The sequence below is a fragment of the Trifolium pratense genome, linkage group LG2 (assembly GCF_020283565.1).
Source record: "Trifolium pratense cultivar HEN17-A07 linkage group LG2, ARS_RC_1.1, whole genome shotgun sequence".
Classification (NCBI taxonomy): Eukaryota; Viridiplantae; Streptophyta; class Magnoliopsida; order Fabales; family Fabaceae; genus Trifolium; species Trifolium pratense.
In genome coordinates, this window is record NC_060060.1 from 36,973,156 (window position 1) to 36,986,723 (window position 13,568).

General features: G+C 33.1%; 2 protein-coding genes across 3 annotated transcripts; one reads left to right on the forward strand and one right to left on the reverse strand.

Moving 5' to 3' along the window:
• The first annotated feature begins 3,371 nt into the window (after window positions 1-3,371).
• Window positions 3,372-8,510, forward strand: LOC123909024 (afadin- and alpha-actinin-binding protein-like). 2 transcript variants are annotated; one of them, XR_006809801.1, is made up of 17 exons: window positions 3,372-3,527; window positions 3,615-3,643; window positions 3,740-3,851; window positions 3,937-4,034; window positions 4,127-4,223; window positions 4,400-4,489; window positions 4,604-4,666; window positions 4,762-4,836; window positions 4,927-4,992; window positions 5,076-5,153; window positions 5,975-6,085; window positions 6,165-6,242; window positions 6,345-6,464; window positions 6,901-6,944; window positions 7,041-7,059; window positions 7,634-7,716; window positions 8,166-8,510. XR_006809801.1 is itself a non-coding variant. In XM_045959795.1 (16 exons), the coding sequence occupies exons 1-16, from the start codon at window positions 3,495-3,497 to the stop codon at window positions 8,178-8,180; spliced, it is 1,128 nt and encodes a 375-aa protein (XP_045815751.1). In that variant the 5' UTR covers window positions 3,372-3,494; the 3' UTR covers window positions 8,181-8,510. The 2 variants fall into 2 exon arrangements, 1 of the variants encoding a protein (XP_045815751.1); XM_045959795.1 differs by lacking the exon at window positions 7,634-7,716.
• A 774-nt stretch (window positions 8,511-9,284) lies between these two features.
• LOC123910121 lies at window positions 9,285-9,992 on the reverse strand. Its single transcript, XM_045961173.1, has one exon. The coding sequence runs from the start codon at window positions 9,950-9,952 to the stop codon at window positions 9,404-9,406; it is 549 nt and encodes a 182-aa protein (XP_045817129.1). The 5' UTR covers window positions 9,953-9,992; the 3' UTR covers window positions 9,285-9,403.
• Window positions 9,993-13,568: the final 3,576 nt, after the last annotated feature.

The following is a 13,568-nucleotide window of genomic DNA, read 5'->3' on the forward strand; positions in this document are numbered from 1 at the left end:
TTCAAAGCTTTTTTTTAACGAAAAAAATATTTCAAAGCTTTAAACAATTGAATTTGTTTCTGAATAATATCGGTGAAGAAATTTCAGTCTCCTTTGGTAACCTACACAGTTTTAACTTGTACTAACTCTCATAATGGGAGTACAATGTTTCCCATTCTCATAAAAATACCCTGTTTTGATGTTCCCACCCTACCAATTCATTTTATTATATATTACTTAAAAAGTTTTTGTTGAGATATAATAAATGTGAGATAAATTGTTAGAAGAGTTGAAATTGAATAAATATATAATGAACAAATATATAATTAAGTGATATAACAGTCCACATTACGTCAAAAAAAAAAACAGTCCACATGGATTGATCTATGGTGAAGACTCGGGTCTCCGGAGTTTGATCATCTCAAAGTCTCTAGTTTCAATCCTTTCGATGCAATTTTTTCTATTGGATCAGTTTATACAGAGTAAAAAAAATAATTTGACTTTAAATGGACAATTCCGCAAGTGGACAGTAAGATTAGTGTCATTCTTATGAGAAAACAAAATGAGACCTATTTTTTATTGGCTTAACTATATATTTGGTCCCTTACGTTTATTTTAGGTTTCAATTTGGTCCCTTACGTTTAAAAAGTATCAATTTGGTCCCTTACGTTTATTTTAGGTTTCAAGTTAGTCCTTTCCGTCAATTTTGTCACATGTGGCAGTCAATTGCATACGTGGACTGACACGTGGCACTTTGACATGCTGACACGTGTACTGTTCAAACGGTGTTAGTGACAAAATTGACGGAAAGGACCAACTTGAAACCTAAAATAAACGTAAGGGACCAAATTGATACTTTTTAAACGTAAGGGACCAAATTGAAACCTAAAATAAACGTAAGGGACCAAATGTGTAGTTAAGCCTTTTTTATTTAATTTTGAACTTAAACTTAAGTAAACATATAACTATAGGTTCTGTAAAAAAAATCCTAATATAGACTTGCTAGTATAACTCATATTTAGGCCCCTTAATCTCAAACTTCCCTTCTAGAATTGAAAATTGACCTCGAAAAATTAGGGTTTATATATATTTTCAAACATTTAAAAGTCGCAGTATGCAAATTACGTGAACATTGAATTGAAAGAGGACAAGAAAATACTAGTACAATACAATATATTGAGATCTTGAAAATCAACCGGTCAAAGTAAGAATATTTTATTTTATATATTTTGATTGAGCTCAGCTAGATATATATATATATTTTTTTTTTACTAAAGCTCAGCTAGATATTGTAAAAATATTAAGTGAAAAGTCCCCTCCTCACATTTTCTTGGACTATGTCAACACTCAATTGAAAAGTCCAGACGTTGAGGGGGAACCAACATCATATAATTTTGCAAGCTAGCTTAAACCATAAAATATCTTGGCTGCTATTTTTTCTTTAGTTTTAAAGTTTTATTTTCTTCAGTTTACTATAATGATGATTTGTTATCGTCATAATTAACTAGTGAAGCACACAGATACGAGACACAGATTCCTTCAGTAAATTATATTTGATTGATTATAGTTATTATACGTATGCATATGGACCCAAATCATATTGAAAATGCTTGTGCCTTGTTTTCTTTGTTTGGTTGCATTTTTAAGCATTATTAATCCTCTATTCAATTATCGAAAAGGTCAATTATACAGACTTTTTCCCGTTGAATTGATGTTCCTTGACGAAGCTTGCTTAGTACTAGTACCCAGAATTTTTCAAGGCATATAAAATACATACGATTTTACAATAAGTGTTACACTTATAATATTTGTTGTTCAACTTAAAACTTAACTGATAATTCAACATATAGTTTTCAATAGTGATCCTCGTCCTCATTTTTCGAGTGATATTCTGAACAATTAGCTATGACCCTCACCGTGAATTCTTTGACTCTTCAATGAGAGCTATATATAAGCACGAATGATTGAATTTTTGAAAAATATTACACTAATGAAAATGACAATTTGATGATTTTATATATGAAATAGTTCTACAATGTTATTTATCGACACAATAGAAAACATAATCGGTCAAACATCATATCTTAAAAATCTAGTCATGGCTATTATTTTTCGACTAAAATTGCATGTAGTTTTCGTGATTGTTTTTGAGAGTATGCAGTGTCCCACATTTGACCTTATTTTTCCTTGTTTTGCATCATTTTTAGGTGATTGGTATGTTCGTCTTTTCCTCTTTAATCACTCTTCCCGAAGAATAGCCATTTATGTTTCATGAAGTTGAAAATATGGAACACGAGTCTTTGAGTTTGAATTATATCAATTTCACGATTTTTGCGAGACTTCTAGACTTCAGAAAGATTTGACTCTCACTCTAATTCACAGACCCTTCATTCGACTAAACCTTAATTCAGTTATTGGCCGTTTCACTCGAACGACTTAAATTATTTTAAGGTGTGAACAATTAATTTTTAAATTATATCACATGATTAATATTATGTGTATCATGTTTGTAATATCATATAGCTCAACTAACAATGTCAATACTCTTAGGTTAAACATTTTTACTCGAATTCAAATAAAATACTATCTCACAGTTGTGTGTGTGTGAGTTTTAGGTGATACTCGTAATTTCATTTAGAGACAAGAAAGATACTAAATTTATCATTCTCGAGTCATTATATTTTACATATTATAAGGGAGCTTATATGGTACACTAATAAATTGAAGTGTATTGATACATTTAACTTCTAATTTAATAAATCAATGATCATTATCTATGAATCAAAAAATTATTTATCGATTATTGTATTTTTAAAAAATCATTTCATAAGTAAAAACACAATTTGATTATTCATAAGAATATATTTATTTTTGTCAAAAAAAAAGCATTATATTAATTTTGATATTTACACGTTTGAATTTTAAAATCAAAATATAAAAAATTCTCATTTTTTATTTTATTACAAGAGAAATTTGAACCATATACGATACTTGTTTGTATAAAAATTAATTTTTCATTATCCGAATTTTAAAATCCAAATAGAGTAAAATTTGGGAGGCGGTTGTGAACGATAACTATGGGGGTTTGAAAAGAAGCCTACAGTCCAACCCAACCCAACTCCTAAACAAAAGCCCAAAACCCAAAACAGAGAGTGATTCAAAAATTCAAAAACTCAGTAAAAAAGCGAGTTTTTCTAGTCACGCGTGTAAAACGCATGGGACCTTAATGGCGCCATAAATCCCAACAAAACAAAACCCCACAATTCTCATCCTGGACTCACAAATTGCCACGCGGCAAATGATTAAACCCACACCATCTGTAACTTCCTAATTGGTCACTACAAAACAAATATCCAGATCCAAAATGTACCGTATTATTATCCACCCGCCCAACCCAACAAAACAAATCAACACCGTTTTCATTTATTTTCATTTCATCTTTCAAATTCAGACACCGCTTAATCCCAAAACACATAGATCTAAAAAAAAGAAGAAGCTCTTTCTCAAAGACAACAATGCCTCCCACTGAAGGAGACTTAGATCTTAGGGTAAAATTAAATTAAATTAATCCCTATTTTTTGTTATTTATTTCTTAACTTTCTCATTTTTCTTCACTTTTTTTTTTTTTTTTGCAGCCATCTTCTCATTCTGCTTTCACAACCGGGTTAGTTAAACCCTATCATAATTCATAATTCAATTCTCTCTGTACTTTTTAGGGTTTTTGTTTTCGTTCTGTAATGACATTGTTGTTTTGTTTCAGAGAACACACATTTGCCGATGTAGGTAATTTGGAGCATTGCGCCAAGTATTTGAATCAATCGCTTGTTACATTTGGTTTTCCGGCTTCACTTGATCTATTTGCAAACGATCCTGTAAGAATTGATCTTTGATTTTTTTTTTTATTACTTTTTTTTGTTTCTGTTTTTGAAAATGGTGTTGTTTTTGGAAATGTGGTAGGTTTCTATAGCGAGGACTTGCAATTGTATATACTTTTTGCTTCAGCAGAGACAGCGTGATGTCGAATTTAGAGAGTCTGCTAATGAACAAAGACAACGGTAATTGGTTCGGTTCAATTCAGACATTAGGTTAATGTTTGTGTGTGCTATTAATCTGTCTAACCGCAAGTGTTTTGATTTTGATATTATAGACTGTTATCCGATATATCGAGACTGGAGGCCAAAGTTGAGAGGCTTGACGGACAAATACAAGCCAAAGATAGAGAGATAGCGACAATAACCAGAACGGTGAGGAGATGATTTTAAAATTTGTTTTGGCAAATGTCAACCATTGAATTGAATGATTGAATTTGAAAGTATATCTGTAATGTGAGAATTGGATTATTTCCATATTTACAAAATAATGCTACTAGATTTGTTAGTTTATGTTTATTATTGGTCGGTTTTTTGTTGTTTTTGTCTAGGAAGCTAAAAACAAAGCAGCTCTTAAGGCTCAAATTGAGAAGCTGCAACTGGAGAGGGATGAATTTCAGAAGATGGTTATTGGTAATCAGGTTAGAAGCTGTATTTACTTTGATAATTTTTTCGTGTCTTGTTTCTGCAACCCGTGCTTCAAAATGGATAAGCTCTGACTATTTATCAATCTGTCTATGTGATCGGTGCCAAAGCAAGTTAGGACTCAACAAATACATGAGATGAAGAAGAAGGAAAAGGAATACATAAAGTTGCAGGTAGATATCTTTGATTTTTCTTATTCAAATGAGAATGGTATTTTCTATTTTGGTTCTTCTATATGGTAGGGATTTTACCATTGGGTTACTTGCAGGAGAGACTAAACCAAGTCTTGATGGAGAAGAAGAAAGAATCTAGGTCGGGCATGGAGATAATGAATTTGCTTCAGGTTTCAACCATCCATGTAGTTTGATCGTTGCTTGTAACTTTTAAGATTGTGACTTTCATGATAATTTGGTATTTATGATGTGTGCAACAGAAGGAAGGGAGGCCACGTGGAACATGGAATGGGAAGAAAACTGACAATGATTTTTATAAAAAGATTGTATGCAAGCTTTCACCCTACCATTATAAACTTTATTACTGGACACATTTTCATCTTTCATAATTTATTTATAATAATGAAAGGTGGACGCTTATGAGGTGAAAAATCAAGAGCTGATAGCAGAAAATGCTGATTTAAGGGCATTATTGAGATCAATGCAGGTGGGTTCCTGATTAGTAAGTTATTATTTTATTTGCTTCAGTTTCTACTTGCAGATGTATATGAATGCAACCTGTGTGTTTCTTTTGCCCACATTTCATTATTTCTCCCTGATCTGATTTTGGATCTTCCAGCAACTTTTGTTTTGTTAACATTCGGTCAATGTATTTTGCTTTCTTAATGGGTTCATTTTTTAAGAGGTCTCTGTGTATTTGTGTTTGCATCCGAATGGGTACAGACAGACACACAAATGAGTTCGCCACTTTCATTACATTACCTTTTTCATTCTTAAAAGTTTTATGCTTTGGGACTCATTTTAGATATGAAAGCATTAGAGAGAAACTTGCAGTGACACCTAGTGTAAAACAATGGTAGCTTTATTGTAGGTTGTTTGGGCACATGAGGAGAAACCTGTTGAGGCATCTGTAGGGTTGGTAACTAATGAAGGGCAGTCAAACAGTAGAGGTAGGAGATTAAGAATAACTGCAGACCAGACCATTATAACTATGTGAAATTGAATGGCAGTTGTTAGACATGATTTATGAAAGGATATTAAGACACTGTTTAGGTTTTGGTGATTGTTGCTGATTAGTTTTTAGACAAAAAGATAACAAGATAAATTTCTTTATATGTTCAGGGAACTAATTATTTTAGTAATGCAAACTACAAATGGATGCAGGGAAGTATTAACTAATTAGAACCGGGGGAAAGGGAGAACATTAATTCTGTAGTAATAACTTTGGTCTGGTGGCTTTCAGCATATTTTTTTTTCCTGCCCGACATAGATTATGAGATTTGTGAGTGTATTGAATACTGTTTACAGGTGGATATGCGTGATTTCTTAAATGCTCCTAATGGACTACCAAATCAATCTCCCACTCCCAGTGAAAGAGCAGAAAGTAATCCTTCACAATCTCCGCTGGTTGGGAGAACGGTGTGGAAACTTACTATTCTTTCGTATTTTGTTTGCACTGTCAAACTGCCCCGTGAAATTATGAGTTTGTTACTTGCAGGATGTATTTGATCTTCCTTTTCACATGGCCCGAGATCAAATTGAAGAGAGTCTTAGAGCCAAGATGACTTCTATAAAGGTTATTACTTATCAGTATCACTTTTTGGTTTCCATCTTAAGTACTTGCATTTATGAATTGTTTGTTTTTGGATATTAATTGTTTGAAAGTTGAAATATGAAGGAGCGCATGGGCCAATTGCAAGATGCTCAGAAAGAGGCAGAAGTCACTTCTGAAGCTACTGAGAGGGAACTTGAGCTTGAAGCTCAACTTGTTGAAGCAAGGAGCATAATACAGGAGCAGGTAATATTTTATGCAATTGCAATCACAGGTTAGGTCGATGGCATTTAGAAGCATGTTTTACTTTTACTATGCAGAATAACAAAAGCTAATGCTTTTTTCTATAAATGCTCTTCTTTCGATGTTTTACGCTGTTTGGCCAAGACAAAATTGTTCTTTGCGATAACAACAGAAAAATAAAACTACTGTTAAAGGAAATAATTGGTGTTTCTTGTCGGATTGATATATGCTTACAACTTGCAAGTCCATGTCTTTTGGCGGGTCCAGTCCTAAACATGTATCTATTGTTCTATTTTTCAAAGAGCCATATCTAACAAATCCATGGGCTTTTTTATTTTGCAATTGAATCGCCTGATAGTAGTTTACTTTGTGCTGGATGTTTTAATTTGGCAATGAATTTCAAATTATGATAGTAATGTTATAATATGTTGCATTGCAGGCATCTATAATGTCTAAACATCTTGCAAAGTCTGACAGGCCAAGGTACTCTTGGTGTTCTCAATTTGTTAAGAACTGTCTAATATGCACACCTTCAGTAAACTAATTTAATTATTAATTTTTATTTTTTTAAATTTATAGGGAATCGGCACCGGCTGAGGTACGTTTTTATGTATATGTTTGCCTGTTTCATGTTTTGGGTTGGGATTCTGTTATGTCGATTTATAATGAACCTAATTTTACACAACTGAGTGTCTGAAGGGTTTTATAGTCTGAATTTTGTGGTGGTTGCTGGGAAAGTATCTTTAGAGATTTACTTTCAGCTAGGTATATTTTATTTGGTAATGACTAGGGCTCGATTGTTTGCATGGCTATCCTATCTGGCTCTGGGTTTCTTAAATTTCTAAGTGAGAAGTTTATTTTGTTTCCACATCAGATAAAGCATCTAATATAATTATGCTTATGCAAATGGGTTGTTAGGAATTGTTTTGTGGGTCTTACTCCTGAATAAATTTCCAATTAGGTATGTTTATTGAGGTTATAAGAATTACCAGTTTTTTTTGTAAGAGTACAACTTTCAAAAGATTATTTGTCAATAACTCACAAGTGATATGATTTAATTAGAGCTTTAAAGAACAATAGAAATGAGTTTTTATCACACTTATTCCTCTGCTGGCAGTGGAAGGGATCAAATATTAATGTTGGCATGGTCTGTGTCTCTGTGGTGTTGATAGGGGTAGTGCTAGACTGGGAGCACATATTGGTGTAGAAATGGTGGTGGTGATGATGATGGCATTTAGCATCAACCTTTTGTGAGGTCTTTGTTGTCGATTCTTGTTTGCACAATACTTTCATTTTATTCACCTCATTTGAAATGTTTGTTGAAATATGGTCATGGGATCAGCATTGTCGATGGTGGAAGGCCAAAAGTCCGCCATATAAACATGCCATTGCGGCCTAAGGCGCTGCCATGGCGGGAATCCCTTTACAAATGGCCTATGGCGGTTGTAAAAAAAATCTTCCACGCCATGGCCGTCATTTTTTTTTAACAAGCCATGGCCGCCATTAACAACAACATATATGGGATTCGATCATAAAGTTAAAATCTTTATCATGCATGATTGTATTATCATGGCTTGTAACTGGCAACTGTAATGTCAAATGTGGTAAAATTGTTATCATTTCACATTTAGCAGTAGATTTATTGTTAATTGCTTCTCGCCTGATGGTGTCTATGTTGTGATATTGTTCTTGTGTGATTTACAGGGAGTGTGTAACTAACATAGCCGAGGGTACTCAAGTTTAATGCTTGTCTTGGCTCGGTAGTGGAGCATGCATGGACAGCATGCGTTTAGCCCATGTAACTAATCTTGCTTGTTCATTCTGCACTGCTCCCCTCCCTTCCCCCTAGTTCATGTAACAGGCCCTCGTATGGTCGAATGTCATTGTTATTAGTATGATATTGTAATTAGTGGTATTGTATTCTTGGAACTGCTTGTAGAAGAAAATAGTTATTATGTCTTGGGAATCAATCAAACTTGCATAGCATTTAAGACTGATAGCTAGGAGGATTTTTTTTGAGTTAGTAATTATAAAGTATGATTCGGTACAGTTTTACATCTCTCACTCACAGCATCTGCATGCCGTTTCCCTTCGCAAATTCTCATACTTCATCTTCACTTCGTACCTGACTGCATTTCTCTCTTCTGTTCTAAAATGATAAATGGCCAAATTGATTCTCAAAATTGTAAATGTAATGAATTTTGATCTATAGATTTTAAGAATTAGAAAATCTATCATTGAAATTGGAATGTGGCGGTCAGGTTAAATCTTTCGTGCCCCGCTCCCATATCACAGCTCACAACTACTAAATTCACCATTTTTAAGGACTAAAATGATTGAAATGCTGACAAGTTTGTACAACTCATCCAATCAGAACAAAGAATTTTATGATGGTCTTATCTGATGTGTTTCAATTTGAGCGATATATTTGTTCTGAATTGTGAGTGATATATTTGTTAAAGTTTGAATAATTCGAGAACCAAAATTACAATTTCGACCACCCAATCATAGATGAACCGAAATGTCCCTCCTTTTGTATCTGTCATTTAAATTTAGCATCAAACTCCCAATCTTATTTAGTGTCACACTTTTTTATGTTAATTAAAATAATCGTTCCTCGTAGGATATGAATTCCTACACATGAGAACAACACCACACAATTAATTAGAGTGCATATAGTATATTAACATAAATTCACATGGGTTGAAGAAGCAGTATTGGAGTGCATGCAGGTGCAAAAGAAGTTCTGATTAAAAACCAGTTATGATTATAATAGATGATAAATTTTCCACAAATTGTAAAAAATAAGGAATGAAAGTGGGTTTGAGTTCTTATCAAAAAAAGAATGAAAGTGGGTTTGAGTTATGTATGTCATTTCTTCTAATGTGTTTGTATAAGCATAAATAATTGATACTACTACATATTACTATTATTGTTTTCAATCAGCGCCTGGTACTTGAAACAAGAACTCTGCTAATGTGCATTGGGAAACAACCTCCATATACTCGTTTGGTAGTACTCTCCGAGCATGACCATGCCGAGTTCAATGAAGAACGAGAACTCTTCATCAATGACAGAGACGAAGAGGAAGAAGAAAAACTTGAACCACGAGGCGACGCCATAGATTCAGAATCAGAGCTACAATCCAATCCTGATAGTACATCAAAATCTTCATGAAAACTATCTTCTTGTGGCTTCTTGCTTTTAATTTTGAGTGCCCTTTTCTTCCAAAACCTCAGCTTTGACATGGTAGAAGCTGGTTTTTTAGCTTCCAAAATGCTTGGTTTGGGTAGCCCCAAGCTAAGAAATTTTGGCGGCGGAGTGAGTGGTGGAAGCACTTCTATTGGTGATGATTCTTTTGCTATCCCTGGTTGCATTTCCCATTTGAATGGAACACCTTCTCCAGTCCTATAATAAGATATACGAGAGGAACATCCTACAGAAGATCTCCTTGATAGAATCTTATTGCTTTCAATCTCAAATAAATCCATTTCACTTTTTCTTAGCTACTTAGAATTTTGGAATATAGCATTAAAGTTGATTGTGTTTATATAGGATTAAACCTTTGACCATTAGAGTTGTCATAAATTAAAAACTATTACGTTTCTTGTTGGGTTGATTGGTCATAATATTAATATGTTACTTGTAATTTGAGTGACTTGAAGTCTTTTTTGTATTGACAAGGAAACAAATTTTAACGCAAAGTGAAAATGTGTCTTTATTTCTAAGGTTTGGCATGATAAACCTTTTATATTGTAATACTTGCCGGCCTCTATTACATGTGCAATTACTAAACCCGGAAGAATTGGCCTCTATTTTAGCTAGCTTCTCACACAACGTGTACATTGCTACATATTATTTTTTTTATTATATTTTTGGTTTTCACCACGAGTATCCGACCAACTGGACTGTCTAATCTGGTTCGGAGGTCAGTTCTGACATCAAGTGATTTCAGTTCCCTCCCAATTATAGTTGCGGAGAATCAAACCGTTTTCCTCCCTACCAAGTCTGACGCCACTGAACCAACTAACGATGTGTTATTATATGAATTAAGTACTTGAGAATTTTTTATGTTTATTTTTCACTAAGATGTAACTTAGTCTCATTTTCTTTATGTATGTGACCTAAAACCCGTCTAATATGTTTTTCTTTTGACTGTAAGCTTGATAACATTTCACAATTGATATGGAAGCAAAATCCAAAACTTTAAAAAAATATTAATTAACTAGTGTTTCGTTCATTGAATCCGAATGAATGCAATTGCTTACATGAATGAAATGGAGTGGACTTTGGACAATAGTGTATGTTTTTAACTCCGTAAATCATATATCAAGCAGTTTTAATTAGTATATAGCTTATTTATGTTTATGTTATAAAATAAAATAAAAAAACTTATTTATGAGTATGACTCAATTAACCTATATGAACCAAATGCTAGGGTGGGTGAGTGGATTAGGTCTCCCACTGTGGGCAAGCTGCCTGAACCGTTGGATGAAGAATAATACCATGCACCATCTGTACCTTATGCTTTTCTCTCTTTCTCTTCCCATCATTTCTCTCATCCGTCTGCATTTCTTGTTCTTGTATTGCTTCCTTTCTTCTACTCACATCCACACTCTCTTTATTTTCTATAAATCAATAATAATACACAAACCTCCCAATTTAATCTCTTATTAATTTTATTCAAATTTCAAACCAAGGATATATTATATATATATATAAAACCAATCACTATATCTATACATCCATATAAAATACTCATAAGTGAATATAGAAAAATCCAGTTAAACAATCGAAGAACAAAATCAATTTAAGGCCTATTGATTCCAACACAAAATCAACTAAAGAACCTATCTTGTTTATGGGTGGTGTGTTGCTTTAAAGACTAATGTTTTGTGTTTTGTTTTTGGTTTGTGCTTTTTGATTTTCTGGTGCTGGCCTTCCTATTAGCTTTGGAATCATCTTTGTCTTGGTGCTTTTCATGATGTTGGGTGTTTTAGTTTCTTTTGGGGTGCCATTTTTATTTATTTCCTGTATTTGTTTTGTGAAGCTTTGTATTTGACTTTGGTCTTGTATTTTTTATTTGATAAAAATTGGTCTTGTATATGTTAGCTTTACCTGTGCTAGCTTTACCTGTGCTGAAGATTGAAGTTTTCATAAGAAATAGCAAATTATAGAAGTAGTTGTGAATTTTGTGTTTAATTAATCTGTGAACAAAAACAATTGAATGAAGAGATGAAAGAAAATAGAGTTACAAAGCCAGTAGATGATGGGGAGAGAGAGAGAAAAAAATATATGGTACCGATGGTGCATGGTATTATTTTTCATCCAACGGTTCAGACAGCTTGCCCACAGTGAGAGACCTAATCCACTCACCCACCCTAGAATCCGCCCTTATTATAGATGGTTGTTAGGGTAAAAAAAAAAATGGTTGTTAGGGTCTGTATGAAATGGACCAATAAAAGAAATTAGTCCATAGGCAGTATGATTTATAAATATAGACAATGAAAATGTATTGCAAACTCTTACATTAATTTCCATGATTTTTATTTTATTTTTTTTAGTTTTTCTTGTAAAAAGAGGAAAACCCCAAAAAAGAAAACAAACAACTAAAATTAATCGTAAGTAATTTCTAAACATACAAGCCATGAAAATATCATCTAATTGAAGTTTTTAAAGTTCACCAGAGTGATTCTCAAATGATCCATAAAAATATTGAAGTTTGCAAGTCAATCAACACATTTTTTTCCTTCGCACTAATTATAGTTTATTTGCACATGTCATCTCACTTTTAGCAGCTTCCGAATATGATGAACTAAAATAGAAATACTCCTATTATATTTTTAATTGTCAGAAATTGTGTAAATCATAATTTTTGAATGAATTTCCACTATAAGATGAGAAAAACAGTCCCTTCAAGCAATGTTCTAGCCCAAATACAACCCCGCATCCAAGCATGTAAGACATCACAAGTTCCAATCTCCTTAGTGTAGCCTTTAATCAATATAAAGTATGAATTATACGAAAAAGATTAAAACAACGAACAATCTCTCTCATGTCCTTACATACACCATCACTATTGAGCTATGTTGCATGGGTACTCCATTTTAGACCGAGTACCGGTACCGGATACGTACCGGGTACCGGTACGCGTATGGTACTCCCCCGGTACGCACCGACGCCGTACCTAATTTTTTTGTTTTTGTTTTTGTTTTTTGCAACGGGCACACGCGTGGTACACCTGTGGTACTCGCGTGGTACACCAATTCAAAAAAACATGATTTTTTTCTCCTTTTTCTTTTATTATTAGTTTTTTTATAGGAAGATTTACGTTTTTTATTTGTTTATAATATAAAGTAGCAATTATTGCTAAAAAACAATAACAAAGTAGCCGCCGGAATTATTCACTCATTCGTTGAAAAGGAATAGACTAAATTCAAAGAGAGATGAAGATCTAGTTTTTATTCATACCAATTTTCGTCTTCTCTCAAGAAAGAGAAATATTAATACTTATAATGAAAGTGCAACAAAAATGTGGGATATTCGTAGAGATGAATGAGATTTATTTAATATATAGTTGATATTCTTGAAATTGCTAGTCTTTCTCGCGGTGAACCTAACTAGAGGTCACTCTTTTTAGTGATGATGAAGAGGGAAATAATTGACTCTTTTTGAGCTAATTGGTTTTAATTTCATATTTTGATGTTTCGAACAATTTAAATTACATTTAAAGTGTGTTGTGATATTTTTTATGTTTAATTATTTGTTTTAACAATATAACTATATTATTTGATATATATAATTATATTTTTTAAAAAAATTATAGGGACGTACCCGTACCTTAGTTTTTATAAAAATGACGTACCCCGTACCGGTACCGGTATCGGATACCGGTACCGTACCCGCACCCGGGCAACATAGCTATTGAGTTTAATCCAACTCTCTCGTGGTCGCTTCCATCCTGTGTAAATATTACCTTCAACTAAGGACCTCAATAAAGAGGCTCTAAAATATAGTGTTCAATATCTTTTACAAAATTGGTATTAAATTTGAGCCTCTTTATTGAGATTCTCGTGACCATAATTTAGTTTTTCTTTTTGACGCAAG